This window comes from Ovis aries, chromosome 8 (genome assembly GCF_016772045.2).
Source record: "Ovis aries strain OAR_USU_Benz2616 breed Rambouillet chromosome 8, ARS-UI_Ramb_v3.0, whole genome shotgun sequence".
Taxonomy (NCBI): Eukaryota; Metazoa; Chordata; class Mammalia; order Artiodactyla; family Bovidae; genus Ovis; species Ovis aries.
In genome coordinates, this window is record NC_056061.1 from 91,162,458 (window position 1) to 91,189,472 (window position 27,015).

The following is a 27,015-nucleotide window of genomic DNA, read 5'->3' on the forward strand; positions in this document are numbered from 1 at the left end:
TCTTTCTATTGTCCCAGCTGAGAGAAGCCTGATTTTACAAACCATTGGTTCTTAAAACACAAATTTTGTGCTTTTATGCCGCAAAATGAAATGAAAGAGAAGCGCTGACAGAAAATGCTGCGGCCGTGTCAGTAAACTAAGGACTCTGTCACCACCAAGCCATCACATCACGACCTCCCAACGGGCCACCCTGAGGAGGCTCAGAAGGAGAAAGCACAGGTCACCAGTCTGGGACAGGGAGGCGCACACTGAAGGAGTGGTTTCAGTGAGCCCAGATTCTTGCACCTTCTCATACGCAGGAAAGGGCCGCTGCTGCTGAGTGGCTTCAGTCGTGTCCGACTCTGTGCGACCCCACAGACGGCAGCCCACCCGGCTCCCCCGTCCCTGGGATTCTCCAGGCAAGAACACTGGAGTGGGCTGCCATTGCCTTCTCCAATGCATGAAAGTGAAAAGTGAAAGTGAAGTCACTCAGTCATGTCTGACTCCTAGCGACCCCATGGACTGCAGCCTAGCAGGCTCCTCCGTCCATGAGATTTCCCGGGCAAGAGTACTGGAGTGGGGGGCCATCGCCTTCTCCGAGAAAAGTGCTAGATCCCTTAAATGGAGATATCTAGTTCTCTCTGTCGTTGTTAATCAATCGCCCAGTTGTGTCCAACTCTTCGAAAGCCCTGGATTTAACTGACAGTAATGTTTTGATGTTCTGACTTCCTGGTCTTTGTTACAAAATCTCCTATATATATCCTGGCTCCCCCATTGCCTCTTCAAAGCAGTCTCTCAGAGCCATCTGAGGTGCTGTGTTCCAGGCTTGAAGTCCTCAGGATAAAACATAATCTCAACTTTTAGGCTGTGCGCCTTTTTCAGTCCATACCATGACGTGTTAGGAAGCACAAATCACTGACCACCAATAACTGTAATGATGTGAAGGTTTAAAGTCACTTCTTGATGTGTCTCTACGTGTCTTTATACACTCCCTTGTATTCCTGCCTGATATGCTTTCTTGACAGGAGAATGCTCAAGTTGGAAATGGCCCAGGTTCAGCGGGATGTCACAGGATACTTCTTGCAGGAGGAGGTGTGGAGGGCCCTAGTGCTACCTCCGTCATCACCCCAAACCAGACTCTGTACCTGGATGAAGCGCGCCTAACTTCACGCAAATCAACACCATTCCCCTCAGATAATCCGTCTTAAGTCGCTCAAGCCTCTTTTACATGCCTATAGGTGACACAGATGTAACACTTCAAAGCGGCAACAGACACATTTTTTAACCCAACACATGATGGTCTCCTCAGGAACAAGACTAACCCACAGCGTGTGGCTACCTGACAGAGTTCAGGTTCTACAAAAAGGGGCACAAGAGTCATTGCCTGTTTTTAATATTTACACTGCACCAGTTTCCACAAAGGAGAAGGCAATGGCAACCCACTCCAGTACTCTTGCCTGGAGAATCCCATGGACGGAGGAGCCTGGTGGGCTACAGGCCATGGGGTCGCTAAGAGTTGGAGACGACTGAGTGACTCCACTTTCACTTTTCACTTTCATGCACTGGAGAAGGCAATGGCAACCCACTCCAGTGTTCTTGCCTGGAGAATCCCAGGGAAAGAGGAGCCTGTTGGGCTGCCGACTATGGGGTCGCACAGAGTCGGACACGACTGATGCGACTTAGCAGCAGCAGCAGCAGCAGTTTCCACAAAAGTGATTCAGCACGTTCTGAAATGAAACACGGGGACCGGGGTCAACACAAAAGCATGATGCTAAAATGAACATACTCTTTCTTGGGAAAGTATGTTCCAGTGGCCAGTAGGCACCCATTACCACCATATCCCAAGTTTACAAAATAAATTTTGAATACGAACACAACTGCGTTTTAAAGCTTCTCCTAGGAGTAGTTCACGAAGTAACAGGCTTTAAGAGAGAACAAGGCGCACTTGCCCCGGGACCTACCCCTGAGTCAGCCAGGCGGCCGGGTGTACTCGCAATCCAGCCGAGCACCGGTCAGTTTAGGGCCAGCGCCCCGCCCCTGTCGTCATGGTGACGAGCCCGTGTCCGCGCCCCTTCGCCGTTCTCGCGATAACCCGGAAACAACGCACTGCCCCCTTCGGGCCTGCCTCACTTCCGGGCGCCGGTCAACTTCCGGGCGCCGCCAACTTCCGGGCGCCGTCCTCCTCCGAACGCCTCACTTCCGCGCGCGCCTCCCTTCCGGCTCCTCGGGCGCGGACGCCCGGCCCGGAAGCTCCCGGCGCGGCGCCCGCGGGGAGAGGTGAGTCCCGGGCGGAGAGCCGCCCCGCCGCCCGCCCCGTGCGACCGCGGCGCGCCCCCCGCCTCCGCCCCGCGCGCCCCCGCGCGCCCCCCGGGCGGCCGGGACGCGCTCAGCGCCCCGCGTGGTCTGTCTGCAGGGCGCTCGCGAATGAGCACGGCCTCCGCGCGGCGCCCCCGCCATGGCCGCCCCGTGGACGGGCGCGCTTCTGCTGCTGCTGGCGGCGCAGGCCGTCTCCTCGGCGCAGGCCTCGGACGAGGAGGAGGTGCCCGAGGGCTGGGTGCTCCTGCACGTCGTGCAGGGTCAGGTGGGAGCCGGGAACTACAGCTACCTGAGGCTCAACCACGAGGGGAGGATCGTCCTCAGGATGCGCAGCCTGCGGGGCGACGCGGACCTGTACGTGTCCGACAGCACGCTGCACCCCAGCTTCGACGAGTACGAGCTGCAGTCGGCCACGTGCGGCGCCGACGCCGTCTCCATCCCCGCGCACTTCCGGCGCCCCGTGGGCATCGGCGTCTACGGGCACCCGTCCCACCTGGAGAGCGCGTTCGAGATGAGGGTCTACTACGACGCGACGCTCGAGCCGCATCCGTTCGGTGAGGCCGCCTATTCGGACGGCGCTGATGCGAGTCGCAGGCACGCCTATGCCCCGGAAGACGCGTCTCAAGAAGAGGAGTCTGTGCTTTGGACGATATTGATTAGTATTCTGAAGTTGGTACTTGAGATTCTTTTTTGACTCGCTTAGCATGCTGTCGGGTATAATACTCGTCGTCTGCGAAGCCGAGTGCACTTCGCTGTGAACCGAGCTACTCTGACCTGGTTGGCACTCTGGTTACCTTTTCTGGGTGGGGGATAAAAGGATAAAGCCATACTGTCTGGTTACCTCAGTCACTCCGAAAGTGCGCACAGCAGCAAGCACGTGTTTTCTTTTAATAAAGCATCAAAATTCCTGTGAAAGGGATATGCTCAATAAGACGCTTCAGCCCCACTTCGATTAGTCAGGTGACTAGATGGTTGCAGTGGTTTAGGTTTTACTCGAGAGACTCAAATGAATTAGTGTGTTGGCTTTAGAGAGTTGCTAAAAGCAAGTCTAAATGTAGTCATTTCTCCACACTTGCCTGACCGAGAACTAAAGCCCCCTGTCTACACCGGAAGTAGAGACGGCGCCTGCTGGCCAACAGGATTTCCTGGAAGGCGGGTGGTGTCCCGATACCGGTTAATGATGGTTCTCAACTCAGCTGCGCCTTATCTCCTCAGGTTGTAATTTTATCGTCTTGGGCCCCTATGGAAATTCTTTCGTTATTAAATAACTGCCCTGCTACCCATGGTACACCAGAAAGGATACAGATTAGGAAAATTTCATGAAAATAATAGTAACTTTTAGATTAATGGAATAATAGTTAAGTATTTCTAATTAAGCTGCATAATGTTACCACTGAATTTCTGGAGAGAGCCAAAAAGAGTGAAGTCACTCAGTCATGTCCGACTCTGCGACCCCCACGGACTGTAGCCTATCAGGCTCCTCTGTCCATGGAATTCTCCAGGCAAGAATACTGGAGTGGGTTGCCATTTCCTTCTCCAGGAGATCTTCCAGACCCAGGGATTGAAACCGGGTCTCCCACATTGCAGGCAGACGCTTTGCCATCTGAGCCACCAGGGAAGTCAGAGAGAACCAAAGTACTGAGAAATCAAGGCTTTTTGCAGGATGGGACTATTTTTCTGCTTGGTTTCCAGGGTGAGAGCGGCTTATGAGTAAATATTGCAGATTTTAAGCATGTAGTTTCAAAATCTTTTATTGGCATAAAAATGAGAACATTGTAAATAAATTGGCACCAAATACATCATTTAAATGCATATTACAGTATTGGGGTCAAGAAAACTATCCCTCTTTGCTGTTTTTCCCCCTTCTGCCCACTTTCCTGGGTGTTGGGGGTGCTCGCTGACAACAGTCACAAATCCAGCGACCTAGGAGAAAAATTGTTAGTTAATACAGGATGAGACTTAACTTTTTAGGACTGAGTTTTAAAACCATTTAGCTCTCCTCCCTTAGCTAAGGCTACTGATACTCCTCACTGGGTTTCTGGTGGCGCTGGCACTAACTTCCCTTAAGGTCGTCAGTGTCATAACCGCCCTGTGAAATGCACACGGGGAGGGAAGGGGTCCTGGAGGAGCTAAATAATGACAGGCCCCTTGAAAAAGGTACAATCTTTTCTGAAATTCAGACACTACCATACTTTAAACATTCAATCGCACAAGTCATTATGTAAAACCTATTAACTGACTGTGGCTTATTTCTATGCATCTCAGCATCCCCTCAAGTCCTGGTCTACAATGCTCACATAGCACTTTAAAATGTATCAAATATTTGATAGCATTATGATAGACTATACGACATACTTGACCTGAATTACTATAAAACTCTAAATAATTATTTAAGTTGCTTACATCTCAATGACTCCCAGGAAACCTAGGCATATCTTTTATAAAATATCAGACAGTGTTAACTATGCAAATCAGTTCTAAAATTACGCAATTATGTGTATAAAGTTTTAGTCCAATTACTGTGACTTATTCTTTGATTCTGTGTTCATTCTGAAGTTATCTGGAATTGTTATGTTGCCTCAATTTACATAAATCTGGTTTAATATGTATAAAGGCATATAAGTCATTTTGTTAAATTTCTAAATGACGTATAAAAATAAAATCAAGGCTTTGAAACAAATCGCTGCTACTGCCTTAGCTATTTCAGTAGAACAACACGAGCTCGTCTGCACACACTGAGCTCTACTTCCAGAACTTACAGGCCATCTGCTGTCTCACTTGTCCTTAATCAGCTGCTCTAGCGATGAGAAACAGGTGCCCGCGACCACAGCTTTGGCCACTTCTCGTGAGTGGAGAGGGCACGTCTCTCCAGGCCCTCCGTGTCATCATGGTATTTATGCAGCCTCCAAAGAAAGGAAGTGCTGGAAGAGCCCCTTCACTCAGAGATAACGTTCCTCCTTCTCAATCTTTACCTGATGGGATAGCACCAAGGCCCACACAGAAAGTATGATAACCTCTGTCACACACGTCACAGAACATCATTTCTTCTTCGTGGTGGGGCTGTCCACATACAATGCAAGCCTTACACTCCATACACTGCCATGGGTAGGTCTTAATCATGGAAACAAGCTCCGCGGGCATGTCCAGGCAAGAAGGGTGGCCTAAACCAAAACCAGGATTAGTTGCATTCCACACGAGATTCTAACTTACATGGCACAGTAAAATGCTAGTTTGCTTGAACTTCTCGGGAATGGCTACATCGGTTTAACTGCCAAAGAGAAATGGGAACACAAGGCAGAAGACAAGACAGGCTTGACGTCTCTGACGACTGGGTCAAGCCTAGCTGACAACTGAGCCCTAGCGCGAAGCAGCGACCAGAGCTTAAAGCGTGAAGCCGTGTCAGTACTTACCGCTGTTGCCACACTGGGAGCAGTGTACAAGTGGCTCAGCCTTCCCTCTCTTGCTGGACTCCTTACCCTTCAGACAAATCCCACACAGAGCATTTGGAATGACCTTTGGCTGGAAGGGTAGAAGAGGGCTATAAATTCATGCCAGAAGAACCTACTATGGGTTCAAAAGGAATTATTACTGTATCGCCTTATTTTACTTCCAGTAACTTGTTAATGAGGACCTAACTTGCTAGCAAGGACCTTGAAAGACATAGCCTGACACCACTCTGCCTTCAACATACGACAGCCTACCAGCGAAAGCCTTGGGCTTCAGATTTAAATTTTGTCAAAGGCATGATCTCATGTTAGGATTAGATATATCATTCCACACTCCCTACATACCAGTAAGATCTGTACAATGACCTGGAGGGAAGACTAATACACTGTCAACCTGCACTGTTAACCGAAAGAAAAACGCAGCTGCCAAGAGACTACTGCAGGGGACTTAGGCTTATTCCCAAACAGATGACTCCACTGTAGGCAGCTTACATGCCGATTTTGTTTAAAAGCTGATGTGCTCCAAAGCTGTGAGACTACATCTATAAAATCTAAGTTACAAAATCAGTTTTTAGCACTGTGAACCGAAAGAGGCTTCAGGCATACGCTGCTGTGTGCAGAAAGGCTTGTGGGAAGCCGAGCTGTGTGACTTGTTCCCTCTGAATATCTCATACATTAACAGAGGAGCTGTGACTAGTAAAACATGAAGCAGTTCTCAGATGTGCAAAATATAAAATGATCACTTAAAAACTATGCAGACACCCCCTACGCTTCAAGCGCCATTCGTTTTTCAGATGAAAAACAATCCGATGAAGGCATCTGGGCTTCAAAAGCACTCGGCAAAACATGGGAAAGAAGGTTCCTAACACCTAGAATCGGAGGCGAGGGGAGGGGAACAACATCACAGCCTTGATCGTGATCACGCGGCGCTTACTCACTACCAGTGGGTGGCGGTGGGAGAGCAAGCAGGGGCAAGCAGGACACGCAGCGGGAGAGGGCAGCCCCCTCCTCCCTCCTCCACTCGCACCGGAGAGAAAGCATTTTAAGTAGAAACGTCGTGTCTGCTTTATGACTGCCCAGACAACCTCTTACATTTCCATTCCCTAAGTTACTGAACCAAGGAGGGTCCTAAACAGAATTCCAGTTTTGCACACTGTTACTCCAGCTTTGAAATGTCTCGCTGCCACCTTCAAAACCTGTGCAGCCTAAACAGGATGTTCTTCATCCTTCAGGTTTTTTTTTTTCTTTTTAATTGTCTTTCTTTACAAAAGATGACAGAGGCATTCAAAAATATTTTTTGGCTTATTTATTTTAAAAAAGTCAACCTTATACATAAATATAATAAAAACAATAACTAAACAATCACGTCTCTACAAAATAATAAATATCATGGAAGTTAAAACATACATATAAAACGTTACTGTTAACTACTCTATAGCTCCTGTGTGTCTTTATACCCTGCTCCCCAGCAAAAGGACAGTGTCACGTGCTCAAAGCGCTTCAGTCTTGCAGTGTGGCTGCCCTCTGTTGTAACTGCTACATTCCACCCATAAGGTTCTCACCGTTTCCTTACACCTAAATAAAAAACAGCTAGGAAGTGCACTTCTATGACCCAAACTCTGGTGCAGTCAGGATCAAATCTGTGACTGCCGTAACACACAGCAGACAGCTGCCTCTCAATCCACCAAAGCGAGAAACACCTTTTGGTTACGGTACCTGCACTAGATGTGTATTCGATACTTACAGCTCAAGTTCGATGCTGGCACACCGAGCACTTTAATGTTCTTTTAGTAAAGTCAAGGAAGTAACCACACAATATCAAAATCTAAATCAAGAAGTCCTCCTAGGAGATCCTTACACAAATCAAAAGGAGTAAAACGCAAAGCTAGTCACTCACATTCCAGAGCAGTTCAAGCTCCACAGTCATTAAAGTACACACTGCCCCACGGTGGAAGGGCACCGGGAGTTCTAGGTTTACTTCAAAGCTTAAGCCATAATGTTCTGTTAAACCACTTACAGTTGCTCTTACCCAACAGTCTTCATCTTGGTGAAAGGAGGGAGAGGTGGGTGGAGAGGGAGGGAGGCAGACAGACACACAGAGCTCTGCAGCGTCCACATGACGGCACCCCAGCTCTCTACGAAACACACCTGGTTCACTCAAGCGCTCCCAGCTCTCTCAGAAGCCACACTCCCACGTCCAGGACTGTACACGTCTAGTGTCTCAGGGTTTGCAGAGCTGATGCAAGAGGAAGGGACCAGCATGTGGAACTCCCTGAAGGTTAATGAACGGAACCTCACGTGTGTCTGACGGAGACAGTCCTACTCCGTAACAGCAACATCAAAGTTTCACTATTGACAAGAAATTAAAGATATTCTGCCTAAGAGTTCTCAGCATCTCATATAAAAGGCTCGTGATACACAATTTTCCTCCTTGAACACAATCAAAGCTAGACTTTCATGACAGCACTAATACAGTCTAGATTTTAATTATATGCTAATAACACAGGCCCGAATCCTAACAATTACGCCTTAATTTCAGGTTAATGTAACCTAAACAATACTGTCCTACAAATTAAAGGCAAGCACTAGTGAATCTTATTAGCAAGACATCAGATACATTATGATTAGTCTTAACTTCTGCATTTTAAACACATTTATATGTATGACCTTCAGCTTGAAGTACCCTAATAATCAGGCACGTCTTGGCTTATTAATACTTTTTGTAGAGAGGTTAACTTTTAATAAACATGTTCACATTAACGTATGAAGTCTAGATACTGGCTGTGCCAAACTGAGAGATACCTGAAACACTTCTAGCCCCTGAAGACGCTCACAGGCCGCGGAATGCTCATTCTGCACACCCAGCTCCCTTGCGCACTCTCAGTCCAGGGTGATCCATTTGATTTCTTCTGCCTTCAATCAGTGATAGTGCTGAATAGTTCTTCATTTTCAACCTCTATTAAAGTGTCTACTTTAATATTCTTCCTTGTTTAACCCATGGTCAACCCAGGCTCACTGTCTGCAAGGCCCCTAACTCTGAGTGTGCTCTGCTCCGGGCCGCAGCCCCCACTCCCAGCTCTTCGCAGGCCAGACGCACAGTGCGCAGCACACACGGCAGGCTAACGCTCCAGGATTCAATCTCTGGAGCTCATTTGCTTTCAGTTATCAAGCATTAATTTAAATCTTTTATAGATAAGCTCTATATGTAAAAACAAGAACAAAATCCCACGGTTGCAGCCTACTGCACCGTCCCTGCTGAATGGAGCTGGGCTGAAAAAATATGCACTTGACAGCTGATGCTTTAATATGGAACACGCTGACTTGTTAAGCTGCTTTCTCACTGTAGGAAAAGGAGGCCGAGGACTCTAAGAAGGGCTCTGCTTAGGCTGAGGGGACACCGGTCAACACCCACCAGAACCTGTGCCTCCAGACAACACTCCACAACCCTGGCCTGACATACACAAGTGTTCAGCAACTCTACTCAGCACAACTTTTTGATCATCTTACTCTAAAACGCTCCTTCAAAACACCTTCATAAGCCCATAAAAAGCAGACTGACACCCACCAGACTGAACCTGTGCATTTTACTATCACCATTCAAAGCGCAACCCTGCAGCTAATGCTGCTCCTTTCGCGACGATCTTAAACCCCCACATATGAACGAGGCTGCTCACCTCTCACCCAACCCTCTGAAGGAGAAGGGGCAGCCAGCAGAAAGAAACGCTGAAAGTAATACTATTGCTGACAGTATGCTACCCGACTGAGAATAACTCGATCAAAAAGCTAGTAAGTTATTGCTAAGCCAAGTCACCTTGCCAGATGATGTGTGAATCCTTCTCACAGAACTGCACAGGCTACTCACCACGGTGAGGCTACGAAAGCACCACATTTTACTACTTTCCATCGCAGAGTTAGCTGAATTTGGCAAATGGATCAGATAATTCTCAGACTGAACCCAGATCATTAATGAAAGGCACCACAGAAACGCAACTTTTCTATGAGGACTTCCTCCCCAGTGCACTGCTCGGTGCTGCTAAATACCAGGAAGCTTTCCGAGTCAGACAACGATGATTTTTACACTGAGAAAACAAAGTATTCAGCTCTGCCTATTAGATCACTTTTCAGAGACTCATACTTGCCTAGTTAGTACATAAAAAACGATTCCCTTGCCAGTCTCACATATACAGGAAACAGACGCTGACCCAGAGCCCAAGTGACGGAAAAGCCACCAGGAAAACAGAGCGAGAAGAAGGCTGGCAGAGGGCACACCCCGCGGGAGGGGAGCGAGGACGGGCAGCAGCAGGGGCACCGCAACTCTGAAACTCAGAGGCAGAGTGTCTCAGGGAGAGAGGCTGGTCAGAAGGAAGCTGAGTCAGGGGCTTTTTTCTTCTACCTTGTACCCAGGAACTGACTTGGACAGTACAGAGCGTTTGGAAGCATCTTTGCGTGGAGGGGCAGCCTTGTCCTTGGGCCTCTGTCTTCCTTGCAAAGGCTCCTCCTGGCCTTCGGGAAGGCCTTCCCCCTCGGACACGTTGCCAGAGGAGCTGTCCTGCAAGTCAAAGGCACAAACACAGGTCCCTTGGATTCATGCAGATTTGAGTCTGAATTCTGAAAACTACAGAAAACATCCAAAAAAAGTTTTAAAGTTCCATCAATTTCAAAATAAGATAATTCCGATCTAAGAAAACACTTCCAGCGGAGAGTAAGATAAGTCATGTTAAGAATCATTTCTCCATCATATAAATACATTATACCTAATTCCATTTATATGAGATAGTACCTTAACTGACTTTGTTTTCTGACTGAATTTGACAAGAACATAACCATTACTTCAGTTATTAGTACACCACATAGCTTCAACACCATTTTACGATGTCACAAGGGAGCATACTTGTTTCACACAACAATATTCTTTAAAAAAACTGCTTGAAGTAAGAGTGGGCATTTTTACTAAGTAATAAAGGTCATTAAAGAAGCTCAAGCCCAGAATCGTGTCTTCATAATATTAAACTATGCAAAGCCAGTTATCGCCAAGTATTTACAACAGTATCAGACATATCAGGTTGGTACAAAAGTAACCGAATCGTTGAAATTTGCCTTTGATATTGGAGTGCATTCTTAAATAAATGTGGTTATGTCGCACATCGTTTTAACGTTCACTTCTTTATGTTTTTTTGCTAACAACATTACTTACTGTTTATATTTATTCTAGAATATAAAATAATACAAATATTTTAGACTATGGGTTTCCCTGGTGGCTCAAACAGTAAATCATCATCTCCTGCAATACAGGAGACCTGGGTTTGATCCCTGGGTTAGGAAGACGCCCTGGAGAAGGGCATGGGAACCCACTCTAGCACTCTCGCCTGGAGTATCCCATGGAGAGAGGCGCCTGGACAGCTATAGTTCATGGGGTTGCAAAGAGTCGGACACAACTGAGCAACTAACACTTAAGACTGCGGAAATAATTTTAAACAAAACCAAACTCGAGTGATTTTCTTATTTGAGTCCAAAATGGGTCATAAAGCAGAGGAGAAAACTCAACACCAACAACAGGTTTGGCCCAGGAACTGCGGACGAACACACAGTGCAGTGGTGGTCCAAGAAGTCTGCAAAGGAGACGAGAGCTCTGGAGGTGAGCAGCGCAGTGGCCAGCCACAGGAAGCTGACGGCCACCAGCCGGGAGCCGTCGTCGGAGCCCAGCCTCCCACGCAGTCTTCACTACGCAGGAAGCTGCCGAGGAGCAGCGCCGGCCACTCCACCGTCACCGGCATCTGAAGCAGACGCAGCTCCGCTCGGCTCAGCTGCTCAGTCGTGTCCGACTCCTTCTAACTGCAGCGCGCCAGGCCTCCCTGTCCCTCACCAACTCCCAGGGCCTGCTCAAACTCATGTCCATCGAGTCGGTGATGCCATCCAACCATCTCATCCTCTGCCGTCCCCTTCTCCTCCTGCCTTCAATCTTCCGAGCATCAGGGTCTTTTCCAGGGAGTCAGCTCTTCGCATCAGGTGGCCACAGTATTGGAGCTTCAGCTTCAGCATCAGTCCTTCCAATGAACACTCAGGACTGATCTCCTTTAGGGTGGACTGGTTGGATCTCCTTGCAGTCCCAGGGACTTTCAAGAGTCTTCTCCAACACCGCAGTTCAAAAGCATCAATTCTTTGGTGCCCAGCCTTCTTTACGGTCCAACCCTCACGTCCTAAGATGAACCAAGTTGGAAAGGCGACAAACCTTGATAAGTGGGCGCCTCATGAGCTGACCGCAAATAAAAAAGCACCGTTTTGGCGTCGTCTTCTCCTATCTTTGCGCAATAATGAATCATTTCTCGATCGGATTGTGATGAGCCACAAAAAGTGGATTTTACAGGACAGCGACAGCCAGCTGACCGCAGCGCTCCCCGAAGCCGACAGTGCATCACAAAGAAGGCAATGGTCACTGTTGGTGGCCTGCGGCTGGTCTAATCCACTGCAGTTTTCGGAGTCCCAGCGAAACTGTTACATCCAAGAAGTATGCTCAGCAAATCGATGAGACGCAGTGAAACCACAATGCCTGCAGCGGCGCAGGCGACACAAAGGCCCGGGTCTCCTCCAGGGCAATGTCCAACCGCTCGTCGCACACCCAGCCCTGCGAAAGCTGGAAATGGGGCTGCGAGTTTTGCCTCATCTGTCACGTTCACCTGACCTCACCAGCCAACCACCACGTCTCCAGGCACCTTGACAACTTTTTGCAGGGAAAACCGTTCCACAAGCAGCAGGAGGCAGAAAAGGCTTTCCGAGAGCTCGTCGAGCCTGAAGCACGGGGTCTACCCAGAGAAACAGACTTACTTCTTACTGATAAAAATGTGCTGCTTGTAATGGTTCCTGATTTGATTAATAAAGATGTGTCTGAGTCTACTCATAACGACTTAAAATTCATGGTCCAAAATTGCATTTACGTTTGCACCAACCTAAATATTTCGCATGTTCCAAACTTAGGAGCTCAATAATAATCTAATTCTTCATTTTTTAATTTAAAAATTTCTAATTAGAATAAAAATGTCACACCTCTAAATTATGAAAATCAGAAAAGATTAGCTTATCCTAAACCACCTATGTTTAGGTGTTTAGCAAACACCCTCTTCCAACAACACAAGAGAAGACTCTACACATGGACATCACCAGACGGTCAACACCAAAATCAGACTGATTATATTCTTTGCAGCCAAAGATGGAGAAGCTCTATACAGTCAACAAAAACAAGACTGGGAGCTGACTGTGGCTCAGATCATGAACTCCTTACTGCCAAATTCAGACTTAAATTGAAGAAAGTAGGGAAAACCGCCAGACCATTCAGGTATGACCTAAATCAAATCCCTTATGATTATACAGTGGAAGTGAGAAACAGATTTAAGGGACTAGATCTGATAGATAGAGTGCCTGATGAACTATGGAATGAGGTTCGTGACACTGTACAGGAGACAGGGATCAAGACCATCCCCATGGAAAAGAAATGCAAAAACCCAAAATGGCTGTCTGGGGAGGCCTTACAAATAGCTCTGAAAAGAAGAGAGGTGAAAAGCAAAGGAGAAAAGGAAAGATATAAGCATCTGAATGCAGAGTTCCAAAAGAATAGCAAGGAGAGATAAGAAAGCCTTCCTCAGCGATCAATGCAAAGAAATAGAGGAAAAGAACAGAATGGAAAAGACTAGAGATCTCTTCAAGAAAATGTTCCAAGGGAACATTTCATGCAAAGATGGGCCCGATAAAGGACAGAAATGGTATGGACCTAACAAAAGCAGACAATATTAAGAAGAGGTGGCAAGAATACACAGAAGAACTGTGCAAAAAGGACCTTCACGACCCAGATAATCACGATGGTGTGATCACTCACCTAGAGCCAGACATCCTGGAATGTGAAATCAAGTGGGCCTTAGAAAGCATCACTACAAACAAAGCTAGTGGAGGTGATGGAATTCCAGTGGAGCTGTTTCAAATCCTGAAAGATGATGCTGTGAGAGTGCTGCACTCAATATGCCAGCTAATTTGGAAAACTCAGCAGTGGCCACAGGACTGGAAAAGGTCAGTTTTCATTCCAATTCCAAAGAAAGGCAATGCCAAAGAATGCTCAAACTACTGCACAATTGCACTCATCTCATATGCTAGTAAAGTAATGCCCAAAATTCTCCAAGCCAGACTTCAGCAATACGTGAACCGTGAACTTCCTGATGTTCAAGCTGGTTTTAGAAAAGGTAGAGGAACCAGAGATCAAATTGCCAACATCTGCTGGATCATGGAAAAAGCAATAGAGTTCCAGAAAAACATCCATTTCTGCTTTATTGACTATGCCAAAGCCTTTGACTGTGTGGATCACAATAAACTGTGGAAAATTCTGAGAGAGATGGGGATACCAGACCACCTGACCTGCCTCTTGAGAAATCTGTATGCAGGTCAGGAAACAACAGTTAGAACTGGACATGGAACAACAGACTGGGTCCAAATAGGAAAAGGACTACGTCAAGGCTGTATATTGTCACCCTGCTTATTTAACTTATATGCAGAGTACATCATGAGAAATGCTGGACTGAAGAAGCACAAGGTGGAATCAAGATTGCCAGGAGAAATATCAATAACCTCAGATATGCAGATACCACCACCCTTATGGCAGAAAGTGAAGAGGAACTAAAAAGCCTCTTGATGAAAGTGAAAGAGGAGAGTGAAAAAGTTGGCTTAAAGCTCAACATTCAGAAAACGAGATCATGGCATGTGGTCCCATCACTTCATGGGAAATAGATGGGGAAACAGGGGAAACAGTGTCAGACTTTATTTTGGGGGGCCTCCAAAATCACTGCAGATGGTGACTGCAGGCATGAAATTAAAAGACGCTTACTCCTTGGAAGGAAAGTTATGACCAACCTAGATAGCATATTCAAAAGCAGAGACATTACTTTGCCGACTAAGGTCCATCGAGTCAAGGCTATGGTTTTTCCTGTGGTCATGTATGGATGTGAGAGTTGGACTGTGAAGAAGGCTGAGCGCTAAAGAATTGATGCTTTTGACCTGTGGTGTTGGAGAAGACTCTTGAGACTCCCTTGGACTGCAAGGAGATCCAGCCAGTCCATTCTGAAGATCAACCCTGGGATTTCTTTGGAAGGAATGATGCTAAAGCTTAAGCTCCAGTACTTTGGCCACCTCATGCGAAGAGTTGACTCATTGGAAAAGACTCTGATGCTGGGCGGGATTGGGGGCAGGAGGAGAAGGGGACGACCGAGGATGAGATGGCTGGATGGCATCAGTGACTCGATGGACGTGAGTCTGAGTGAACTCCGGGAGTTGGTGATGGACAGGGAGGCCTGGGGTGCCGCAATTCATGGGGTCACAAAGAGTCAGACACGACTGAGCGACTGAACTGAACTGAACCACCTGACAGACGTTGAGAGGACCCCCGGGAGCAGACGCGCCTCGTTTTCTCTAGTGATGAGCTCTGTACAGGTGCCCAGACTCCCACACACATCCCACCCACACAGGCGCCTCTTTCTTTAGATGCGAAACTGAGCAATGTTGTGGGTGTGTGTGTTAGTGTTTCTAAGTATTACGTGCATTTCATCACATTATTCTTTGAAGTGCATTTCTACCATGTAAACGTAATGTATCACCCACTGTGGACACTAGATTTACTTCTAATTTTTGCTATATTAAATATTGTTAAAACTCCAATGGGCATCTTTTTCCTAAATAAACTTTGCTACCATCTCGTCAGATTCTTTGGATAGATTCTATTAGTGTATTAGCCAAGTCAAATTCCGTGGAAGTTAAGAAACTTGCTACGTACTATGAAAATGCTTTCCCAGTAAAGTTCTTCCCAGAAAAAAACTGGATTAATTGACACTCCCACTAGCAGCGTAGGGGAATGTCAACCTCATCACCCCCTCATCACAACACAGTACCTGAAAAGCGTCTCTCTTTATGCCACATGTAACATTAAGAATGTTTTAGATGCTGCTAGTGACAATGTGTGGTCCCCGCGTAATGCCAGCACAACCCCAGGTTCTGGCTGGCTGCAACGGAAAGTGTAAAACGGCCCGCTGCTGCTGCCGCCGTGCTGATGAAACCCACCCTGCGCCACCGTCTCCTTTGCTCTCCTTCAGTTCCACAGAGCACACCAACGTCCCCACGGTCCTGCAACAGCATTCTGCTAGTAACCACTGTGCAGGACAGCCTACCAGCCCAACATGCTGGGGACCTTAACATCTCCCTAGGAGAGGCCAAAGACTACGGAGGACATTCCAGAGGAGCCACGAGCAGAGCTCAGGGGAGAGGAGACACCGCCTCCTGAAGAGACCTGCTCTCACCGAAGTGCCCTTGTGCTTCCGTGCCTCGTCACCTCGACCGTCTTCGGCATCATCTGAGTCACCATCGCTCTCCAGAGCGGGGAGCTCAGGGTCGAGGGGGGGCTCGTAAAGCGCCGTGTTTAATGGCAAATACCGCAGCTCATCCGGTGAGTACCTAGGGTTCAGAGAGAAGGTTTCCAGTTTTCTTCTGTTATTAAAGAGAAATGCACTAATTCTGAACAATGATAACAGCCTTAATATTAATCCCAAATACTTCTGAAAAATGATTAGAGGCAATAAATAATTTTTTCACTTTGGTGCTCAAATGGGGACATGTAACCAGTAAAAAGCCTAAACGTCTTTTCGCCTAACCGTGTAAAGCATACATTTGAATCTTATTATCGAAGATAAATGCCTCTCTCCTTTGCCCTCAACAACCCGGTCAAAGAAGCATCAGCAGTGAAGGCGGCAGTGAAGGATGAAACTGCGGCCACACAGAGCCAGGCACAAAATCCAGCTGCCTGACCCCCTCGCCTCCGCCATCCTGAGCCGTCAGCGCGTGAGCCCCTCGCCCTCACACGGGAAGCAGGCATGACAGCAAGTCCACCTCACAGAGCGGATGCGAGCGTCAGATAAACGAGCACGGGGCAGTCGCAGCGGGCCACGGCTCAGACACCGTTTCAGAAACACAGTTTCCAGGAGCACAGCATTTAAAACCTACTTGGGCAGCAGGTATTCTAACCAACGTGATCACTCTTTCCTCTAAAACTAGGGACCGGCCACCCCCTCCCCAGGCAGCCGGCACGTGGCCTGCTGAGCGTGTCCACGCTGCCGCCGCAGGACCACACCACGGCCACACCCTGGCTCCTCAGTCGGGAGTGGACACGGATGAGCATCCTCCTCAACCAAGACATCCCACCAGGAAGCAAAGGGTGGGGTGCGGGGGAGCACACAGGGCTATCACCCAATAATCTGCTTCGTCCAAAACGAGAAATGTTAAATTGCTGACACCCTGCTGCAGAGAAGCAGCCAATTCTGACTCCATGTTGAACTGTTTGACTAGCTTTTCGTTCTTTTGTTATTATAATCAAACAGAATGTCCTATCTCAGAGGACCCTACCCCTCTACGTGACAAAAAGTGCCTTTAATCAGAACGCGGGGTCCACCCACAGATGGCAGGAGGGAAGAAATTAACACATCCCCTGCCTGAGACTTGACATTCTAGGAGATGTTTGCAAGATTAATTAATGGTCATTTTTCCTTTGCTTCCTCACCTCCCTCCATTTCTGATGTATAAAAGAACCTGGCATCCAGACCCCAGAAGATGGTTATTTTGAGGCACTAGCCTGCCATCTACTCAGTCAGCCAGCTCCCCAAATAAACTCTCTTTCTTGCCTCAAGCCCGTCTCTCAGATGAGAGGTGAGGTGTGGTGAGCTGAGTAAGCTTGGACTATGTAACACTATGATTTCAGTCTGACTTTCAAAAGTATAATACTATGGTCTATTTTAAATACTACTGTCTAAAGAATATTCTCTCTCCTGAAAACATAAGGGTTCTCCGGAGGCAAAGGCTGAGACTGACAAAAGTAGCTGGTTCCATCGAGGCTGGGAAGGAGAGACACGCGGCACCCTCGCCACCAAGCGGGGCAGCAGCCAGGCCAGGGCAGCAGCAGCCCCGGGCCACCGCCCTCCTCCCCATGGGCCACTCCCGCCTCTCCAAGTCCCCCTGCTTCTGTGAGCACAGACTCCACGGCTGCAGGGGGGAGCCTGGGCATCTCCAACCAGCGCGGCTGGGCCCCGGGCCACGCCCTCGGGACGGCGGTCTGCAGCTCCCCCGGGTTCTCGTCCCAGAAGCACAGACAGGTGAGCAGGGAGGCAGCGTCCCAGGCTTTAGCAGCAGACGCTCAAGTTCAGAGAACATTCTTCACAGACCCGCAGAAGACAGAGAACCCCGGCAAGAACCTTACACCTCTCACAGCGAAGCTCACAGAGCTAGGCACTTCCAGGAGACAAACACAGGCCGTGACGTCTCTCACCAACCCCAGTACTAACAGCAAAGAAAGCCCCAGCAGGTACCTTTTGTAGTATTCCTGGAACTGTCCGGGGATGAGGGCCACCGGGTAGGAGCTGACCTTGGTTCGCTCTGTCGGTAGCACTTTGTACTTCCCTTGAGGCACCTGGATAACCTGAATTAACACAAAGAGAAGCACAAACCTGATTCCAAGCACAGAGGTAACGCCTTTAGGAAACTAGGCCCCCCTGCCCTGCACTGCGCTTCTCCCAGGAGCTGTAACCCAGGGACCAGCTGGCACTTCTAGCTCTACAGGCGGACGTGTCTGGCTGTTCACCACGGCCACTGAGGAGAGGCAGTATGTCTGCTCACCGCGTATGGGCTACTCAAGAAGCCTTTGGAGCTCAGCTGCCTCGTCCATGAAACGGAAACAGTACTAGTTTCACCTCCCGCAGCAAGGGCAAGAAGTGCATGAGCTACCGTGGAAACCTCTTCCGTCCACCCCAGCACACGGGAAGCTATTCAGCTACCAGACCCCTGCAGCAGCACGCCCACCACCCAGCAGGGAACACATCACACACGCCGATGAGAGGCACACAGCAGCAGGCACACAGACGGCAGCCTCGGTTCAGGGGAGGCGAGGACACGCTGCCAGTGCAGGGCACCGCGAAAGCGGCACTCAGCAGCCCAAGGTCACGGGCGGCCAGTCAAGCTCAGGGCTGGTGACCGTTAGCGACCCTACGTGCGTCTGCAGGTCGAAATAAGCTCTTCTCTCCTCCATTCGCTCCCGATTTAAGTTGCTGTTAAATTCAGCTGCTTTCCTCGCAGCTTTCTTAATGTACTCAGGCACTTTGCTGGCTTCAACTTTCTGAGTATTCTGTTGTTGCATTTGCTGAAATAAAAATATTACAGTTGGAAGTTACATCTAACTTTATAAAATGTGATTTCCCAAGCCAAAATCCTGGTTACCTCGATACTTACAGAATACTCTTTGTAGTGATCTGTGATTCGCTGGCGCTCTTTTTCCTGGAGAATAACAGAGTATTCGGCATGCTTTGCTGGATATTCTTTTATCATTAAGTCAATTACTTCATCACTGCGCAACGCTGTTAAACCTATTTCAGACAAAAAAAGTACAGAGGCTCTTTTAAAGCTAACTGAACATACTGATTTTCAAAACTGAGTTTCCTCCAAACTACTCAACATAAAAGAAGCTTTCCAATATTCAAAGCAAAATTTTATTTTAATATACTCAAAAATAAGAAAAAATAATACTCATAATATAAAATCAAAGTTATAAAGAAAGAGATTACCAAAGTTGCAATGGCAAAGAAATCAATTTTTTAACCAAACTTCTTTAAGACTCCATGTACTATATACAAACATATATCCCTTTACTAGAAACAAGAGCTAAATAATAACACACACTAACCACTGGCAATTAACAGGGTATCAGGTGAGAAAAACAAAGGCTTTATCAATATGCTTCCATTCTTAGCCTTCAAATCCAGTTTACTAGAAATATTATAGAACCAATTCAAATTTCACCAAAAGCATCAGCACACACGTGAGTCATACCAACAGTTTTTTAAACTCATAGTATGAGATTATACCAATTGTCGAGATGAACTCCCATGGTTTTATATTAAAAAGCTGTACTAATATATTTAGGAAAGAAGAGGTGCAAATAAAGCACAGAGACAATTACACATAACTAAAAACTGAGTTTTTAAGTATTTAACGAATACTTTTAAAAAGCACTTTACAGGGTTTGGACATAAAACACACACTTTGACGACTGTGTGAAGGCCACTAGAAAATGACAGCCTCCTCTGCGTTTTAACAAGAATCAAAAGTGAAGTTAGCAACTTAGCATCTAATCACTCAGTCTGCTCATTATTGGTTTTGGCGGCGCAGTCGGGGAAGCAGATAACGCTCATCAACCCCGCCCCGCACGCGCCCGCTACCTAGAGTGCACTGCGTCTCTGTGATGACGTTCAGCTCTCGCAGGTACAGTTTCTCCTTGTGAGACAAGTCGCGTCGCTCTAAATCTCCAAAAAGAAAGAACAAGAGACTATTACAAACAGTCTTCTGCCTTTGTAACGTTACGTATTTATAAAACTTTTAAAAGCTTATAAAACTTAGAAAAAAATTTTAAGTTAAAATCTCCATGGATTTTAAAAGTACCTTCTGTTCGTATTCCAAATATTATTGGAAGAACATACAAAACAACCTTACAAATCAAAGAAATGAAAGTTCAAGTAAAACTGAGAACAGAATCATCCAAAGCAAGAAGGCAAGACGAATGCCTTCAACTACATTGAAACGGGTGATGCGACAGCGCCTCGCTCAAGCTCGGCTGCAGCCTAAGCAGCTACTCCACTCCTAAGGTCAAGGAGCAACCGTCAAGAGGCAAGACCCCTGGCTCACTAATGTGGCTACAAACTGACTTTTCCCTGCAATTTTTTCCCAGGAAATTCACTTTCCTCATTTTGCTTGTAAACACGTTTATCATGTGTAAGAACGAACTGATAGTAGAGAGAGAGATCGAACGGGAGCTGTGAATAAATCAGCCAGCAGCAGAACATACAATCCGCTATAATCTATCCTCAAATACTCAGAACTTGACAACCCATCAAAAACAGTTACTATCAGTTAAAAGTTAGATTTAATTTGTTACATAAACAAAGACTTAATACCTGGATACTTCCGTTTAAAGGAGGTCACGCCCAAATATTCGCTGACTTGTTCCTGGAGCATGTAGTATTCTCCTGCCTCATCAGGTGGCCACTTGTACTCTATCAAGTTTTCTGCTGGATAGTAGCTGAAGCTAAAGCACAGAAACATGCATTATGCTTTAAAAGTGGCATTTATAAAGTTTAAATCATTTTATTTTAAAGACATTCTTTTTTAAAGATTTTTGAGAATATGTAGTAAGGATTTGGAAAGACTGACCATCTGGAACGCCAGAGCAAGAGAGCACACTGGAGACATCAGCGTTCTCCATGCGCCACAAGGGGCAAAGGTCACAGCTCCAGGAGCACAGGCAGCATGGTCAGCTTTTGCAAATCAGGGTAGTGACGCCAGTTCTGAATTCTTTCTTGTGGGCCTAGCACTCAGAGCCACGATTTCATGCACCCGAAGTATAAAGTAATCAACCTGTTTTCCATCTGCTCTTCACAAACAGCTGAGAAAGCAAAACTCTAAAATCCTGTTTCTCAATAAACTGAACTATAAACCACAGACTCCACATACCCAGGAGCAAATCACGGACCGAGTGTGACGGTGCCAGGGCACTGCAGATCAGTCCCAATCCTGAAGAGCAGAGGCTGCAGATGTCTGGACCTACACTAGGCAACCTCTAGACTCCATCAGCGGATAATACAGGGAGAATACGACATGATTCTACGCATGTATCCAATTAAGGCGTCCCTGGCGGCTCAGACGGTAAAGAGTCCGCCTCCAGTGCGGGAGACCCGGGTGTGATCCCTGGGTCAGGAAGACCCCCTGGAGAAGGGAATGGCTGCCCACTCCAGTATTCTTGCCTGGAGAATCCCATGGACATACGAGCCTGGCGGGCTACTGAGCGACCGACCGGCACACGCATCACTAACACAGAGGAGTTTTCTCAAAAGCGGTCCTGGGAAACTGGACATCCAAATGGACTTGCATGGAACAGAGCCCTTGTACCTCACGTCGCCTGGAAAAATGAATTTAAAAATGGACCGATGACCTAAACATGAGAATAAAACTAGGAGACTCTTAGAAGAACACATGTGGGTAAATGTTCAGGCTCTCAGATTCAGCGATGGGTTCTAGATATGTCAGCAAAAGAAAGAGTAAATCATCTGCACTTGAGCAAAACTTAAAATGTTGTGTATTAACAGTGAAAAATCAACAGAATGGGAGGAAATATTTGCAAATCATGTCTGATAAGAAATTAGTATCTAAAATATATAAAGAATTCCTACGACTCAACAACAAAGACAATTTAAATATGGGCAGAAAACCTGAATAGACATTTCTCCAAGAGTAAACTAATGGACAGTAAGTACATGAAAAGATGTTCAATCTGACTAGTCATTATGGAAATTCAAATCAAAATCACAACAGATTCAACGTCACACCTTTCAGAACGGCTACTATTAAAAATCAAATGGAAAATAAAACACGCTGGTGAGGATGTGAAGGAATTAGAACCTTCGCACGTTGCTGGTGGGAATATGAAACGGTGCATCCACTACGGAAACAGCTAAGACACAGAGCTGTCACATGGCCCACCTATTTCACGCCTAGGTATATATCCAAAGAAGTTGAAAACGGGGCCTTGGTCATATATATTTACACACCAATGTTCAAGGCAGCATTATCCACACCCCCCAAAATATGGAAATAACCCAAGTGTCCATCAACAGATGAAAAGATAACACAGAGTAGAACTGAAACAATGGAGTACAAGCCAGCCTTAAAGAAGGAAGTTCTAACACAAGCTACAGCCTGGATGAACTTGGGAGAAGCTATGCTAGTAACCGAAATAAACCAGACACAGACGAGCACTCCACGACGGCGCCCACACGAGGGCCTAGAACAGGCGGGCCCGGCAAGGCAGAGGGCAGAGCGGTGCTTGCCAGCGGCTGCTACTGGGGGAAGCGGGGACCTTGTTATTATCCTGTGAACGTTTTGGAAACGGACGGTGGTGACAGTTACACAGCCCTGTGAGTGTAATTTACGCCGCTGGATTATACCCTTAAAGGGAGTTAAAGCGGCGAATTCTGTGTGTATTTCACCACAATAAATTTTTTTCTCTGAATTGCACTAAGCAGCAGAAAGCAACTTTGGTGTTACTTTTTAAAACACAATGAAAACATTCTACAACCCTTACTGATTGCCTTTGCCAGGGCTGGGGGATGGGGAGGAGAGAGCTAACACCGAGAAAAAACACATGGCACAGAAAGCATTAAACAATAAAATGGCAATACCCAAGGTCCTGGCTGGAAGTGTCGCAGCTCCTGGAGCTGTCTCCAGAGCCCATTCGCCTCCTTTTGGACGGCTGGGTCCCATCATTTGAATTATCTTCATTGTCATCCTATACATTCAAAAGATGCAAAAAATAACAGGACAAAAAACAGTAAATAAGGGGAGATTACGTAATCCTCCCAAACTTGCTAAAAGGCTCAACTTAAAGGCTTCCTAAAGATTATACAAATGATAACTTCCTATTATAATTAACCAGGGACAAGAATTTGGCCTTGGCAAGACCTGGAAAAAACCAAAAACTAATCTCCAATCCAAATCAAAGTAGTAAATTTTCAATTGTCTTGTAGGTTTAAATCTACTTTTCCTTTCTTACCAAGAGGTTAAAGTGCTTCTGCTTTGAAGAAACACACCAAACTGCTACAGCACTCTGAGATTAAAATGAACACTCCTGCTCTAGCTAGGACGAAAACGTGTGGGATCAGTTACTGTTTAACTCAACTCAGAGCTGGCTTATTCTCCTTGGCTACTTCGGACACTTATATCCCTGTGAACAGGACACAAAGGAACACGAACAGACGACCAATCGTCATCTTTCTTATATTTGCAAAGATTCAGCAAAAATATACCAGAATAAGAGTCATCGACCAATGCAACACACACTACCTCCCCAAAAGAAGACGTTTAAAAAGTTTTAAAGTGACATTTTCCATTGTGCGGCTTTATCAAGGCTGTAAGTTAGACCATTTACATTAAGGAAATGAATGATGGGTCCAGTATCAGGAAATTGAATGCGCTGTTGTCGCCCCTCAGGCAAAAGCGGGTAAATCTGTGTTTATCAGACTCTTTCGTAACCCCATAGACTATAGTCCCCCAGGTTCCTCGGTCCCTGGGATTTCCCAGGCAAGAATCCTGGAATGGGTCCCGTCTCCTGCCTTGGCAGCCCGGTTCTCTACCACTGAGCCACCTGCGAAGCCCGACCACACATCAGCCAAGGCTTAAACTAATTAAAGATTAAAAACAAAAAAAATTCATGGTATTCTAGCCTCCTGCTGCTGCTACTGCTAAGGAGCTTCAGTCATGTCCGACTCTGTGCGACCCCATAGACGGCAGCCCACTAGGATCCTCTGTCCCTGGGATTCTCCAGGCAAGAACACTGGAGTGGGTTGCCATTTCCTTCTCTAATGCATCAAAGTGAAAAGTGAAAGTGAAGTCGATCAGTGGTGCCCAATTCCTATCGACCCCATGGACTGCAGCCCACCAGGCTCCTCTGTCCATGGGATTCTCCAGGCAAGAGTACTGGAGTGGGGTGCCACTGCCTTCTCCAGTCTAGCCTCCTAAGACAACACAAGTTTGTTAAATATCATGAATCCAAGAATACAGAGGTAGTGAGTATGTTGGGTCAGGCACATCAAAGCTGGACCGCCTGGAATCTTACTGGCCACTGACTGCCCCTCACCAGCTGCGTGGTTATCCTCCTTATCTGTGAGAACAGTACTGCCTATTACTTGGCCAGTGTAGGGATTAGAGTTAATACGTGAAATAATTAGAGCAAGGTCTTGCAAACAGTTAAGTGCCCAGGAGAACTTGACTGCACTGATGATCAAGTCTCAAAAGGCTCCCTGTTAGGAATTTACTCAGATTCTTTACCAAATAGCAAAAACCGTGGAATATTCTCCTTTTCAGTCCTTAGAAAATAAGTATTCAGTTGAAAAGTTCTGTATACTCCTATGAAGATAAGCAACCAGGTAGGAGATGGAGAACAGCCTAAATCTACTTTCTCCAAAAACTGACATTTAACAGTGTCTCCCAACTGAAACATTTCATAGTCAACAAGCATTCAAGTATCATTTCTCTTCTATTTCACTTGCTTTTGAGCACTTTAAGGATTTTTATGTCCATTTGTTTAAATACCTTTCCCTTAGCTAAAAAAATTGTATACACTTAAAAAGTGTTAATTAAAAATGGAAGTCCTCAAAAACGCTGAAAGCACAATTTCACATGCAGTGCCTGAATCTGCTATCGTGAATTCTAGGCAAACGTGTTAGTCCATACAGTGAACATCAGAGAGGGGTAACAGCAACGTATTTCCTAACGTATGATGGAATACGATTAAAAGAATTCGCCTGCAACCTGGCTGTTGACAGAGGAGTCCGGGTTTTAAGGCTTCCCACCTCTGAGGTCAGCAACGTGTGTCTCAGAGTGCTGGGTGGCTCTCACCTTGGGACTGAACCCATTTCTGAAGGTCAGCGGACAGGACTGCGAGCAAACTCGGGGAGCGGGTGAAGGAGCGGGAAGCCTGCGCGCCGCAGTCGTGGGGTCGCAAAGGGTCCCGCACGACCGAGCGAGCGAGGGCAGCGCCGCCACGGCGGCAGGGCCGGGCGCGGGGCGAGCCCCCCGGGCGGGCCTGGGCTCCGGCGGCGCCGCCCTCGGGCCCGGCCTGGGCTCCGGAAGCCCGGCCCAGCGGGGCCCCGGCGCGCCGCCCGCGAGGAGGGCCGGGCGGCCCCGCAGGCGCCCCGCACCCGGGCGGCCCCGTCGCCGTCCAGCGCCAGCCTTCCGGTCTCAACTCGAGCGCGGGCGTGTAGGTCGCTCTGTCACAAGCGGGTGGGCTGGCCGAGCACAGCCGCGCTGCCTGAACGCTCGCCCGGACTCTCCCCGCGCCGCCGACCTCCACGCACCGAGGCCGCCCCGCTCCCCTGGAAGCGCGCCCACGGCGGGCCGAGCGCGGCCTAGAGCGCGGGGCGGCTCTCCGCGGCTCCGGCGCCGCCCGCGCAGCCCCCGCCGGCTCGCCCCGTCCCCTCCCCGCGTCCCGGCTCCAGCCAGCGGCGCTCCGCGGGGCGCGCGGGGGCCCAGGCCCGCGGCGGGACGGCCCGCGGCGCCGGCGCCAACTTTCACTTCTGGCGAGAGCGCGCTGCCCGGGCGGACGCGCCCCGGGCGCCTGCGGGCGGAAACCGCCGAGAACTCTCGGGCCCGAGGCCCAGCGGAGCCCGCGGCCGCGCCCGGCCCCGCCGCCCCTCGGGCCTCCCCACGGCCGCCCCCCGGGGGCCCCCCCGGCCCAGCCCCGGCCCAGCCCCGGCCCGCGGCTCACCTTCGGGGACTGCGCTCCGGGGGAGGCCGGGTCGCTGTCGCACGGCCGCGGAGACAGCGCCGTCCCGGGGCCGCCCGCCGCCGCCATCAGCCCGAGCGCCCCGCGCCGCCGCCGCCGCCGCCGCCGCCGCCTCGTCCCGGCCGCCGCCGCCGCCGCCGCCGCCGCCACCGCCGCGCGGGCCGCCCGCCGCCCGGGCCCCGCCCCCTCCGCCCGCCCGCCGCCCGGGGGCCGGCCCCTGCCTCCGCGCGCCCCGCGGCCCGCCAGCGCCGCCGCCACCGCCATGGCCGCCGCCAGCGCGCCGCCCGCCGCCGCCGGGCCCGCCGCCCGCCGCCCGCCGCCCGCCGGGCCCGCCGCCGTGCGCGCCCGCGGGGCCCTCCGCGCCCTCGGCCGCCGCCGCCCGCCGCGCTCGCCGCCGCCGCCGCCCCCCGGCCGCCGCCCTCGGCCGCACGCAGCCCCGGCCCGCCGCCACCCCGCCTCCCGGCCGCCGCCGCCGCCGCCGCCGCCGCAGCAGCCCGGCGCGCTCCGCGGCCCCACCTCCCGCCGCTCCCCCCGGCCCCCAGCCCCGCCCCGGCCCGCCGCCCAGGGCGCGCTCGCCGCCGCCGCCGCCCCCTCCCCGCCGCCCCCGGCCCGGCCCCTCGCACGTCAGCCCTCTCCTCCCACCGCGCCGCGCCCGCGCTCCCCGCCTCTCCCCTGCGCCGCCAGCCCGGGGGGCGCCGCCCCGCCCCTCGCTCCCCGGCGTCCGCGCCCGCGTCCCCGCCGCCCCCACCCCTCCATCCCAGGTGTCCCTCCGCCTCCGGGGTCCGCGCCCGCGTGCCCTGTCCCCTCCTGGGGGGCCCCGCCCCTCCCCCTCCGCCTCCCCCTCCATCCCAGGTGCCCCTCCCCGCGCCCTCCCTCCCC

At 49.2% G+C, this 27,015-nt stretch overlaps 3 protein-coding genes across 26 annotated transcripts in view; 1 reads left to right on the forward strand and 2 right to left on the reverse strand.

Moving 5' to 3' along the window:
- Positions 1 to 1,998, reverse strand: part of WDR27 (WD repeat domain 27) — a 181,513-nt gene extending 179,515 nt beyond the window's left edge. For all 20 annotated transcript variants that reach the window (XR_009601581.1, XM_042253747.1, XM_060419336.1 and 17 more), the window contains exon 1: positions 1,941 to 1,998. The gene's annotated coding sequence lies outside the window, so the exon portion shown is untranslated. The remainder of the gene's footprint in view (positions 1 to 1,940) is intronic.
- A 199-nt stretch (positions 1,999 to 2,197) lies between these two features.
- Positions 2,198 to 4,975, forward strand: C8H6orf120 (chromosome 8 C6orf120 homolog). Its single transcript, XM_012183354.5, has 2 exons — positions 2,198 to 2,256; positions 2,393 to 4,975. Exon 2 carries the CDS (start codon positions 2,435 to 2,437, stop codon positions 2,987 to 2,989), a length of 555 nt encoding a protein of 184 aa, XP_012038744.3. The 5' UTR covers positions 2,198 to 2,256; positions 2,393 to 2,434; the 3' UTR covers positions 2,990 to 4,975.
- On the reverse strand, positions 4,031 to 26,233 carry PHF10 (PHD finger protein 10). 5 transcript variants are annotated; one of them, XM_060419347.1, is made up of 12 exons: positions 26,119 to 26,233; positions 23,036 to 23,142; positions 20,756 to 20,886; positions 20,024 to 20,101; positions 19,038 to 19,171; positions 18,799 to 18,948; positions 18,118 to 18,231; positions 16,067 to 16,216; positions 10,135 to 10,290; positions 5,706 to 5,814; positions 5,268 to 5,456; positions 4,031 to 4,218 (listed from the first exon to the last, which is right to left on the reverse strand). In XM_060419347.1, exons 1-12 carry the CDS (start codon positions 26,203 to 26,205, stop codon positions 4,133 to 4,135), a joined length of 1,491 nt encoding a protein of 496 aa, XP_060275330.1. In that variant the 5' UTR covers positions 26,206 to 26,233; the 3' UTR covers positions 4,031 to 4,132. The 5 variants fall into 5 exon arrangements, with proteins under 5 accessions (XP_060275330.1, XP_060275329.1, XP_060275331.1 ...); XM_060419346.1 differs by having other exon boundaries at positions 20,024 to 20,107; XM_060419348.1 differs by lacking the exon at positions 10,135 to 10,290 and having other exon boundaries at positions 20,024 to 20,107; positions 26,119 to 26,224.
- Positions 26,234 to 27,015: the final 782 nt, after the last annotated feature.